The following is a 12,934-nucleotide window of genomic DNA, read 5'->3' on the forward strand; positions in this document are numbered from 1 at the left end:
AAAAATGAAATGTAAGAAAGCAGAGCTTCAGTACTGCTGCTGGGCAGAACCATCAAACAGTCACTAGTGAGAGGCATGTAAGCCATTACTTTAATAATTTTTCCCATCAACCTCACTGTGTATACTTCCTGCCTGTGATAAGGAGACTGCTGAAAAGTGTTCTCTAAAAGATCAGGATTACAATGGCTTGTATACACAGGTGTGGAGAAATAGGACCACCAATGTCACCAGGCAAGCTGCCCCTTCTCCCCTGCCTTCAAAAAGAGCTTTGCACACGCTCATCAGATGCTGCATTACAGACGATAGGAGTCTGGGTAAGTCTATACTGCCTATTATAGAAAATCCACATGTACATTAGCAGCAATAGACTAGCCCCAGGATCCAGTGTGAACATTATATTGACATTCCATATCACAAGGAGTAGAAAAATTACAAATGTTGCGTTCTTTAAAAAAAAAAAGAAAACAAACAAACATTGCAGCAGGTTCAGTTTTGGAACAAAACCCCAATTTAAATTAGTAGGTAATTCTCCAATGATGGCTTCCCTTTAAGGGATTGTAATCACATGAAACCCTATAAAAGACCAATACTTTACTGCATGGTGTACAATAACCATGGTGTTTCATAGTGTGTTGGTCTGCAAAACTCCTTCATTAAAGATAACAAGGGCACAATGTTCAGAGCTTTGACCTGGATTATTAAAATATTAAGAAAAAAAAAAAAAAAAAAAAGCTTCACAGTAATAAGCAAATCCCAGGGCTCAGAACTTTACAGATGTCCTCGCCTGATCTGGTTTCCCAAGGAAAGATTTCGCTCGGAAACGTTAAGACCCACTACTTGTGGGGATGATGATGGGAGAGTAGTTTAAGGCAAAGCGAACCTTTCGTTTTACTCCCAACATTTTGCAACCAAATCACTTAAGCTTGAAATCAGAGACCCTGCAAACTCCAGCAGAGAACATCTCCAGGATCGCTCAATCAGCAGCTAAGCGGCCATGACGCTTATATCTAGTTTACCGCAGCGAGCGGACAGTCGGCTCCACTTACAGCACAAAACTCTTCGAAAGATATTCTCCCGTCTCCATCTTTATCTGCATTGATAATCGTTTTGTCTACTATCTGCTGTAGCTGGGTGTCTTTCAGATTGTTTCCCACCATCATCTTCAATACTTGGAAAAGCTCGCCGTTGGAGATGTAGCCATCCTTGTCCATGTCATATATACGGAAAGCGACTGTAGGGAAATAAGTATATTACATGACTGGTGTACCATCACAGGTTACACAAAAAGAGCGTTAAAAAAATATGAAATATTACAAGCTCTACATTAAAATGGTTGATCGTTATATTGATGACCTAGCCTCAGGAGAGGCCATTAATATCTGATCATTGTAGGTGTAACACCCAGCATCCCCATCAGTCAGAAGGTCTCGGATGCCGTCTGTACACAGCAGCCGTCATTTCATTAGTGATCGCGAGCCCGATTCTGCAGATCCACCCCCTATTCCAATGAATAAGGGGGTGGTCCTGTATTAGCCAGCCACTAGCGTTTTACCGGAGCTCCTGCGCTCCGGCAACATTTGAGACTTTCTGGCCACTACTGGTAACTGCCAATGTTGCTCCCCCAACAATCAGATATTGATGGCCTCTGAGGACATGTCAAAAACAAAAAAGTAGAGGCCAACCTCCAACTCATAAGTCACAAAAGTATACACAAGGAATATTTTAGGAACTGTAGTGGTCACATGGGAAAACTGGCCCAGACCATCCACTTTTCCTATTGAACAGTGTAAAGTGGATGTAAAAAACAAGAACCAAAACAAGAAAAAAAACAAACATGTGAATATGAGACAATTAAAGCTAAGCCGAATACATACTTAAACATAAAAGAGTCCTCCTAAATGATGACATTTTGTAAGGCACTACTCTTTAGGCGATGGCATACCCCGACTTCCTATTGTCAGATTTTCTTTAGCTCCCAACTACAGGAACGTCAGCACCCCCATTCACTTACATGGAGCTACAGTGCAGCAGGTGTCCAGGAGCAAAGGAACACAGACCACAACGTCTCGTCAGTTCCAGTATCGGAGGCCCTCCGCCCTCATTAATCCTTACAATATACCATCACTTACTAGTTTGCAGGTGCATCTGTAGCATACACATGTAAGACGCACTTACACCTCAGCTTCTGCTCCTTGTCGCCCTTCACGCTGAACTGGGACACTCCTTCAATGAACTCTGCAAAGAAAAGACAATTACTAAAATGTACCAGAAACAAGAATTGGAGCGGGAATTCGTATTAGTTCCCCAATTATCTAGTGCTATTAGACAATAGGACACACCCCGGGTTTAGACCCCAAAAAAACCCCAAACCCTAAAGTTTTCTAGTGAACGAAAAGTGGGGTGGTCCGGGAGGTGCATCTATTCTTGGTTTTCCAGAGTAAGGGACAGGGTTAATATATAATTCTACAGCGGTCTGCAGGTTGAGTTCATACCTATGGTCTGGGGTATACTGAAGGCAGGTGGGGAGGGCGATACATTATTCCCTAGTGGGCAACTTTTGGGAGAGTGGTGCAGTTCCGTATTCTCGGGGAGCTGCGGCTGTATGACGGGTGTATACAGGATGCCTTCTCGCTGTGCAGACCGGTAATACTCAGTAAAAACACTCTAATACGGCTGCACTTAAGCAAATAGACCCTGGCCTGTTAACAGGCGCCAATCAGCTACAATCATGGCAGACAGGGGCTCATTTACACAAAGGATGTAACAGAACGACCACTGATGTGACCAACACGTATGCCAGAATTAACAGACGACGAGTGCACCGTGCTCTTAAGCTTCTCACATTTGGGAAGAGGAGAGAAAAAACAAAAAAAAAAAATAGAAAAAAAAGAACATACTGGTGGGTTCAACTGGATGTTACATTGCAACCCCCCTGTGGGGACAGACCCACTTCTGCCGTCTCTGTACAGTGCTGCAGTTTATTCTGCCGTATGCCAGATGGATATACCACTACATGGAGGGTGTATAGCTCTGCAATGGCCTCCCATGAGGGGACGTGGATTGATTTACTTGCAAGGGCGGCTACATTAGAAAAAGCAAATGATTCGGCATGTTTGCAATCACAAGGGTCAACCACATGAGAAAATGATGTCACCCTACTGCACCAGCGTTCATTACTATGCCGCACCTAAACAAGATGTCATTACATTGGATAAATGAAGTCTATGCCCCCCTAAATGACATCCCCTGTAGAATACGGGCACAGAAAGCAGTTTTCATAAGAAAATGAGAATAAATAAAGGACCATACTTTCTAAGACTTACGGTGCCATCTGACAGTTTGAAAGTATGGATCCACTTTAGTAATGGATATAAGTTCAGGGAAATGTCTGGCTGCCTGTATTATAAGGGGTTAATAGTATAATATAACCTGCAGTATACAGGCAGACGCCGTTATAAGGATGTAAAGCACCAAATAGCGCTACGTCTAAAGAGTCTTAGAGCTGCAAGTCACCTTGGCCGTTTCCTCCAACTTAAGCATCACAGCCTGTGGGGGATTATTCATTCCGGTTACCGGCCGCACGGTTTTTGTTTTTTTAAGGAACTTATAATAAGATTGTCTCCATATAATAATGAAAATGCAAAGACAATGAGAAAAACCGAAGATCAACCCAAAGTTCTGCACCTTCAGTGTGATGAGGACGGCTATACGGCTACATCTTACCTTTAAAGTCGACCTCGCCATTGCCGTCAGTATCAAATATGTCTATTACTCGCTGGACGAGCGGGTTCTGCTGCAGCTCGGGTAACGACATGAACTCCTCTACACTCAGAGAGCCAGAGTTGTCCAAATCGAGTTTCTTAAACCTTTTCCCCAGCCGTTTGATCTCATCAGCATCAACTGGAAGAGAAGAGAACATTGTTATTAGGAGGGGCGGCGAAGTATAAAAAGCCAGGAGAGAACAGACCGACTACAGGGTCCTCAGCAGACAGGACGTCAAATGATGGCAGTTACCAAGCTTCCTGCCTGCACTCGCCATAACAGGCAAAGCCGAGGCTCCCCGAGATGTCTGCAGAGTCCCAGCCTCAGCAGAAAGGAGCTGCTAATGCCCTATAATGCCAGCCGATCACATGGCATAATCAGTGTGGACACGCTAAGCAGATCATGCACACAGCGCTGTGAGAATGAGTGCAGGAGAAACTCAGCTACACTGCCGAAAGGGTAAAATGCAACCCTAGACGAGCACACATCCCACATGGACTACGTCCCAAAATAAGAGCCCTGCTAAACCGCAAGATGCAGATCTGTGACCTACAATGCACCGTGATCGCAGTGCTATCAAGATACGGCAGGGTCTGCTTAAGGGGATTAGTGCTGGAGTAAGGAACATTAAAGGAGGTGTTCACACAGAGCGTTTTCTGCAGCCAAAAACTGATCACTTGCAGACACTGCATTCAAAACCTGTTTTCCAGCCTTCTATACATTACTTTCTATGGGTAAGAAAAATGCTGCAAAAATGCTGAAAGTTGACAGTCTGCAGATTACCAAAGCGCTGCAGTTTTTCCATTCAAACAAGAAGGGGGGGGGACACACGAGATTGAAATCTCAGCTATTGCTCGTACTGCAAAAAAAAAAACCTTTTAATTTACATAAAAAGCAGCATGTAAATACAGCCCAACACAGATGCAGCCACTGCTTACCACCTCTGAACTCTGCTTGTGCTGGATGTTACATGGCGGCTATGCATTCCTCACCATTGAGGCCAGTTACTTGGTTAGTGATCACGTCCAATAGCCACATGACTACCCCTTAAATCCCCAGCATTCTAATTGTCGTAAAGTACTGGCTTTATATTGTACTGGCTAATGAACCCATTCTACGCCGGGTGGCAAGCATTTTTTTTTTATTGCCACATTTATACAGCGTCTTCAACAAAATGGCGCCGGAGATCGCAGTATGCGCACGCACCGTCTCCAACGCTAGCACAAACACTGACTTCGGCGCCACACTGCACAGGAGCCGCCTTATCCCAGCTTAAGACAGAAGGATGCATCCGCCATTATTTATAAGACAATCCAGGCCAGACTAATAAAATACCAACTCTTACACTTGTGATTACACTACATTTATTGTCCTGATGTTGAGACCATTTAATCTGTCCAACACGACCCCATCTGAGCAGCCTCATCGGGTCCCGACAAGTTTTACACCAAAGCAGCAATGAAAGCACAAGCGTCAGAAGTTTTTTTTCCCCACAAGATAAGGATAACCGGTCGTTCAGCACATTAATGAGCAGCTTATAGTGTGCAGTGCCGCTTTATTCACTACTCGCATGTGAGCCATGTGGTTCGCCCATCTCTAGTGATTAGTGTTCGTAGGAATGCTAGTTTCCCATTTATCTGCGTGTAGAGCTGTACCAATGATACCACGACCTATCAGCAGTCGACAGCCGCAACTGCTCAACTACGGAGCTGCACAGCGGCGTGACAATGGCCGCGGCAGCATTTTACAGTCACATCCTATTCAAATCAATAGGAAGAGGAGATGTAATGCCCGGCGGCTGTGGCCACCATCACAAGACTGAGCAGCTCCACAATTGAGCAGTCCCGGCCAGCGGTTGCTGCTGAAACCGTGAGTATCTGATGGGCAGTGGTGCTGGGTGTCAGATACCAAACAATCACGCATTGATTACCTATCCCAAGGGTAGGTCATCCATGTTATAGTGGATAATTTCTTTAAATGACCACTAGTCCGCTACAAACACCAACTGGCAGTCAATTAAAATCAACCCTGATCCCAGATCCTGACTGAGCAATTGCAGTCAGGTATAGTTTTCTCTTAAACACTGGAAATTTTAAAGCGAATCTGTCCCATGTTTGACAAATATGAGGTACGGCCATCACCTTTCAGGCCTGATAAATAGCAATCTATAATGCTGCATATCTGCCCCCAACCCAACCTGAAAGACAAGAAAAACAGCTTTTATTATACTCACCTGCGGGGCGGTCCGGTCCGAGGGGTGCTGATGGTCCTGATCCGGCACCACCCTTCTGTTCATGTCGTCTTACTTGTTTAGTGTGGATGAGCATCCCTACGTCATCCAGTCTCCCCGACACCGCGTTCCTGCAGAGGCATGCTGCTGTCCTGACAAGGGCAAAGCAAAGTACTGCAATGCGCATGGGCCAGCACTCTGACCTTTCCCGTCAGCTGTGCTCTGCAGTATTTACTCTGCCCTCCTGCAGAGGAGGCTGCGTGGATGATTGTAGGGATGCGTCATCCACATGAAGAAAAAGGACAACACTGCCCTGAGGTTCTAGACTCTGTAATAGACCCGGAAGGCAGATATATCTTCTTGTTAATATCATGCGCAACTCGCAAACTGGTTATAGCTAACGTATATTTCCCTAACCAAGGACAGAGGAAATTTGGAGCAGAATGCAAGAGACGCCTTGAGGACTTCGCTGGCTCCTCTCCTGTGATATTAGGGGGGGACTTTAACATCCCCATGAACCCCGCGGTGGACGTTTCCTCAGGTAGGACATCATACCCCTTATCCTCTGTTAATCAAATTAAAAGACAGATGTGCAGCATGAGATTGGTGGACATTTGGAGGGTCCTCCACCCTGACACTAGAGACTATAGTTTCTTCTCTCAAACTCACAACATTTACAGTAGAATAGATTATTTTTTTTATATCACACAACTTGCTAGATCTGCCGGTGGAGGCGGATGTGGGGTCGATACTATGGTCAGATCATGCCCCAATATTTTTTTCCATCATATTACACTCAAATGCAAAATCGGGGTTCTCATGGCGCCTGAATGAGAATTTACTTCAGGACACCTTGTGCAAATCAGAGGTGGAACGATCAATATCCAATTTTATAATTGATCGTGGTGAAGATCCCACATCCCCTCCTATCAAGTGGGAAGCTTTAAAAAGTGTTGTGAGGGGGGTATTTATCTCACATGGTGCTCGACTGAAAAAAGAGAAAATCGCGGAGCTATCCAGTCTATCAGATCAAATTTACAAACTAGAAAATAAACAAACGTGATCTAGACCCCGCTACATTTGCACATCTCTCCACCGCCAGACAAAAAATGTTGACTTTACTGGACCAGAAATCACGATGCTTTAGGGAACGGCTCAGGAACCGTTTCTATCAACTTGGAAATAAAAGCGGCAAGTTACTGGCCAGAGCTATACACCCGCGTGGCTTAAACACTTATATACCCTTTATCATAACAAGGGGGGAAAGGAAGGTGCACAGTTCCGGGGATATTCTTGTGGGCTTCAGTGACTATTATAAAACTTTATATAATATAGCTGGTCACTATAGGGATCTACCAGTACAGTCACTTCACAATAAAATTAACATGTACTTACAACAAAATAGTATCCCTCCCATATCGGAGGACAAACTGACGGACTTAGAAAAAGATTTCACATTGGAGGAGGTGTCTGAAACAATTAAAGAACTAAAACAGGGAAAGAGTCCTGGCCCGGATGGGTATACAGCTGGTTTTATAAGTCATTCTCCGACTTGTTGAGCCCAATGCTCCTCGCAATGTGTAATTCTATTTCCTCGGGAGGATCCTTTCCTTCTCAGGCTTTGACCGCTCACATCACGGTCTTACCTAAGCCAGGCAAAGACCCTTCTTACTGTAACAATTACCGGCCAATATCCTTAATAAATCTAGATATTAAAATTTACGCAAAAATTATCGCAAAAAGATTGGGACCCCTTCTTCCGAACATGATAAATCAAGATCAGGTGGGCTTTGTTCCAGGGCGGGAGGCGAGAGACAATACCATCCGGACTATATCATTGATAGATAGGGCGGAGAGGGAGGAGGACCCCATGTGTATCCTGTCGATTGATGCTGAGAAAGCCTTCGACAGGGTACACTGGGATTTCATGTTTCAAGCTCTACAAGGAATTGGCTTGAAAGGAGTAATGCTCCAGAGGATCTCAGCTTTGTATACATGTCCTAGTGCACGAGTCAAGGTGAATGGTGCTCTCTCAGACGCATTATCCATTAGGAACGGTACGAGGCAGGGAAGTCCACTCTCCCCCCTTCTATATATATTAACAATGGAGTACCTTGCCACCGCAATACGAAATAACCCCTCAATCAAAGGAGTTAAATTGAGGTCAGAAGAACACAAATTGGCACTTTTCGCGGATGATGTTCTCTTGTATGTCACCTCCCCCACAATAAGCTTATCAAACATTATTTCAGAGGTACATGAATTTGGCCTATTAAGTAATTTTAAAATTAACTCACATAAATCTGAGATTCTGAATATATCATTACAACCCTCCGTGGTGGAAAAGTTGTGCACCTCCTTCCCCTTTAAATGGCGTTCTGACTCCATCACCTATTTGGGAATCAAAATAACACCTAGAGTGTCCAGGCTATATGACACCAATTTCAAGCCTGCCTTACATAAAGCAGAATCGGACCTAGAAAAATGGCACAAACTCCCATTATCATGGTTTGGTAGAGCCAATGTAATTAAAATGGACTTATTGCCACGCCTTCTTTATTATTTTCAAACGATCCCCATATATCTCCCTGCCTTTTTTTCCCGCCTTAAAAAAGCGATTTCCCGGTTTGTGTGGTCCCAATACATGGGCTCGAATATCATAAAACCTATTACGTTGTCCTAAAAGAATGGGTGGAGTCGGCCTACCGGACTTTCTAACTTATAGCCGTGCATCATTGGGAACTTGTATTTTAGATTTATATCATAGCAGGGATAGTAAGAAATGGGTCAATTTGGAAAGTGATCTTAATGGTAGTGATCCTCAAATTATACTGTGGTCCACAGGGAGTGGGGGGGAAGGGGGGAGCCACCTTGCCGTTCCTGACCAGGAACATGATCTTATTTACTAAAAGGCGGGGGGCTCTTCGGACCTCAACATCTCCTGGGCCACTGACACCTATTTATGATAATCCTAATTTCCCTGCTGGTTTTGATAGGAAATTTTATCTAGATAAGTGTAGGAGTTCACGTCCTATTGTTTAGGATTTCGTGGATCGATCTGATATGAGGTCATTAGATGAGATATTTCAAGGCAGAGTACCACCCACAGGTGCCTGGTTCTTTTATGAACTCAGAAGTTTTATAACTGCTATATCCAAACAAAATATCAGGAGACCTTTAACTCCCTTCGAGGAGCTCTGTGTCACGGGGAACCCTCCGGCCCACACGGTTTTCTTGCTGTACAGTCTTTCAAAAAAAATGAGACTCCGACACGTGACTTCCCATTATTTTTCTCAAAATGGGAGCATGACTTGGGGAGAACCCTGTCTCAAGAGGAGAGGGGCAGGGTGCTTCTATTTACGTTTAGAAAGTCGTTACACTCGGTATCACAGGAGAGGAGCTATAAGATTTTAACAAGGTGGTACCGGTGTCCCTCTATGGTGCATTCTATGTTTCCAGTGATTCCGGACACATGTTGGAGATGCTTACAGGATAAAGGAACATATGTTCACATATGGTGGGACTGCCCGCCTATAAAGAAGTTGTGGTTGTCGATTTTTGATCCCTACAACAGGCGATCAATATGTCAAATTCAACCTACAGTGGAACTTGCACTTTTATCTTTATGTGATATGTCGATTTCCGGGTTTAAGAAGAATCTCCTCAGGCACTTTCTCACGGCCACTCGGAATCTGATCCCCCGGTTTTGGAAGCAAGAGAAATACCCTTCTCGCTCTGAATTTGTTGCAAAACTCAATGATATTTATAGAATGGAGTATTTGCTGATTCAAACCACAGGGAACCCTGACAGACTATATAACACTTGGGCCTCCTGGCTAGCATTCAGGGAAACCCCGGAATTAGATATCTGGCTATCGGGACCTTGATTCATATATAGGATAGCATCAGAAATATTCTGTACACTTTAGATCTTGTTCACTTGGTTTGACCTGTTTGTCTTTGGCTTAAAATGGTTTTGACCAACTTATTATCTCCTCCGTATGGGACGGAGGACACAAAAGTGCTCAAGGGGGGGTCTGGATTACTTGACCCTCTACTTATAACTTTCTCTTTACCTCTACTTCCCCCCTTTTTTTTCTCTCCCCCTCTTTCCTTTTTCTTTTCTTCCCTCTGACTTTTTAATTTTTTTTTTTTTTTTTTTTTTCTTCTTCCTGTTATCTTAATGTTAGTCATCAAACCTCCATTTTAATTTTTATGAGAATACACAACACAGAGGTTGTTTTGTGCATGGCAATTTTCTGGACTGAATGGTATTAATAGTTGTTATCCCAATTAGAAGATAATATTGGTGTTAAGTATGCAACAATGGAATTAATATGCAAATTGTTTTTCATTCAAGAACCAGACATGATATTGTTGAAAGCAATGTTTTATTTTAATATTGTTAATTCAATAAACATGATTTACACAAAAAGGACAACACTGCAAGAAGTGAGGTGCCAGACCAAGACCAGCGACACCCATTGGACCATACCGCACCACAGGAGAGTATAATAAAAGCGCCATTTCTTGTCTTGCAGATCGAGTTGGGGACAGACATACAGCCATTTAGAATGCTGTCTATCAGGCCTGAAAGGTGGTGCCCTTATCCATTATCAGTCAAACCTGGTGACAGGTTCGCTTTAAGACCAGGCTGTTGACCATAGGCAGAGACTTGACTAGTTTGGTGCTGATCTCGGCAGACTTCTTCCCACACCGCTCCAAGTCTCTCCTATGAGTACTTGGTGAGACCCGTCAATCACCGGCTCCAAAAGCTTTGGAAAAAGCGGCACGAGGTTGGAGCCAGACTACAAGTCTATGCATATGAATCTTTAAATTATGATATGCCAGAGTATTTTAGAAGAAAAAAAAAATGTACGTATGTACCTGACTGCAATCATGCAGCCATGGTCTGGTTCATGCTGCACTTAAGTTTTGGCAGCATTAAGTGACAGGTTCCCTGTAAAAATACAGTTTAGACTGACAGCACTTCCATGTGCCCAACACAATTGTTCAGTGCACATAGGCAGTCATTGTTCTTAGCAGCATGTGATCCTGTATAAATAGGATCTGTTGTGTCGAGAATGATTTTTTTTTTTAAGTTCAAAACTAATTTTAGCAAATGAATGAGTAATGGCTTGAAGCTCCCAGAAGTTTGAGGACTGAAGATTCACATGATGGGACCCCCGTTACAGCATTATATAACCAGAATATGTTCCCCAGCTCCATCTGCTTCCATCAGTAGGGATGGGATAAACTTTGTTAAGGAGCCAAGTAATCACTCTGGACAGGTTTTGGGTTGAAAGTCATCTTATTAGATAGAACTTGACCTGGCGTAGTACAGTAACCCCTCATTTCCAAAGATGACTCTTGTTCCATTTGGAAAGGAAACAAATCCTAATTGTGAATTAAACTGGGATTAGGTTATGGCAAATATGCATGACATTATGGCAGCCCAGAACAGACGGTTTACAATTTGAGGACAACCTTAAGACCATTTCTGTTCTGCTCTTATAAGGGAACGTTTTGTGGTTCCAATAAGCCTGCTTTTGGGAGTTCAAGGGTTCCAAAGACAACCTTGCAGGAATCCAAGAAAGATGAATTTTTCCCAGTTGACTTTCCAACCCAGGATCTGAAGAATAATTGTTGCTTTGATGTTTTCCAACAACTGTTTTTTGGAATGGCTGATGAGGAGGTCGTCCAAGTAAGGAGTAATTGTTATGGAGTTCTGCAAAACATAGGCTGCAACTTCTGCCAGGACCTTGGTAAGTATTCAAGAGCTTAAGAAGATTCTGTATAGTAGACCTCTGAAATGATAAGAATGAGTTTGACTGAACCTAAAGAGCAAACTGGATATTGAGGATGGATAGGAAGATTGGCAACTTTCAACAGCTTTTCCAGTCTATAGTTGACAAAAGTCTTTCTTTATTAAATATTACTGCCAATCTTGAACTTTCAGTAGACTACAAATTTGTTTAAGGGATTTAGGTTTAAGGTCATGTGAAAATTTCCCATTTGGTTACTTTACCAAGGAGAGTTTAGGAGTAAAGATTTTTTCCTCTAAGTCAGGTCTCCCAACCAGGAGTTCAACCATTGCCCTCGGCTAAGAGCTAAAAATCGAGTGGACAGGCCAAGACTTCACTAGAGCATCAGCCAGAAAGCGAAGGATTATTTTAAGTAGAGAAACAAAATATTCAGGAAGGGGCGAAGACTTAAAAAGCAGAATGAAGTTCTAAACAGACTATGGAGCGAATAACAAAAGAAAGGCAGGCGATTCCTCTCATAGAAGAAAACAGATAAGATAAGTTTGTCTCCCTGAAACGAGGGAGAGAAGGATCAGCAACCAATGGTAAAGAGAAGTACATAGGGCAGCACGGTGGCTCAGTGGTTAGGACTGCAGCGCTGAGGTCCTGGGTTCAAATCCCAAGGACAACATCTGCAAAGAGTTTGTGTTGGTTTACTTCGAGTGCTCCGATTCCATCCCTTCCTCCACAGACCTACTGATAGGGAAATTAGACGGAATATGACAGCACAAAGTCAGCAAAGCATGATAATCCCCAGTAGCTGCAGGCTGGCTTATTCACAGGACAATGTGTTCCACCCTAGAGCTGGCAGCACAGTTTAAGATGGATGTGATGCCACCTAAGGAAGCGGCACACGAGTCTGGGAACAGAGAAGAACTTAAATGGATTCCAGGCTCCTGAGTAGCAGGTCTTCATCCATGCACAGCATCAAGATCTTATCACACTAGATTGTTAGTGATCACGTTAACACCGCTGAAGACGTCGTCACCGTTTCCCCGGGGAGACCCTCCCTCTGACCCATCCCACAATGGAAAAGTTAAAACAATTGACTTGTCATGTCCCACAATTTGGGAATCATACAGTATTGCATTGCTGCAGTTTCACTGCTATGAAATCTGGCTTGTGTTTTAGAAGTTTG

General features: G+C 43.5%; 1 protein-coding gene across 2 annotated transcripts in view; it reads right to left on the reverse strand.

Annotated features, from left to right (window-relative positions):
• Positions 1-12,934, reverse strand: part of PPP3R1 (protein phosphatase 3 regulatory subunit B, alpha) — a 129,160-nt gene that overhangs the window by 5,446 nt on the left and 110,780 nt on the right. For both annotated transcript variants that reach the window (XM_073553791.1, XM_073553792.1), the window contains 3 exons: positions 3,724-3,900; positions 2,176-2,235; positions 1,047-1,231 (listed from right to left, as the gene is read on the reverse strand). In XM_073553791.1, coding sequence (XP_073409892.1) covers positions 1,047-1,231; positions 2,176-2,235; positions 3,724-3,900 — 422 coding nt within the window. The remainder of the gene's footprint in view (positions 1-1,046; positions 1,232-2,175; positions 2,236-3,723; positions 3,901-12,934) is intronic.

This window comes from Dendrobates tinctorius, unplaced genomic scaffold (genome assembly GCF_039654945.1).
Source record: "Dendrobates tinctorius isolate UK_male_01 unplaced genomic scaffold, ASM3965494v1 ptg000203l, whole genome shotgun sequence".
Lineage (NCBI taxonomy): Eukaryota > Metazoa > Chordata > Amphibia > Anura > Dendrobatidae > Dendrobates > Dendrobates tinctorius.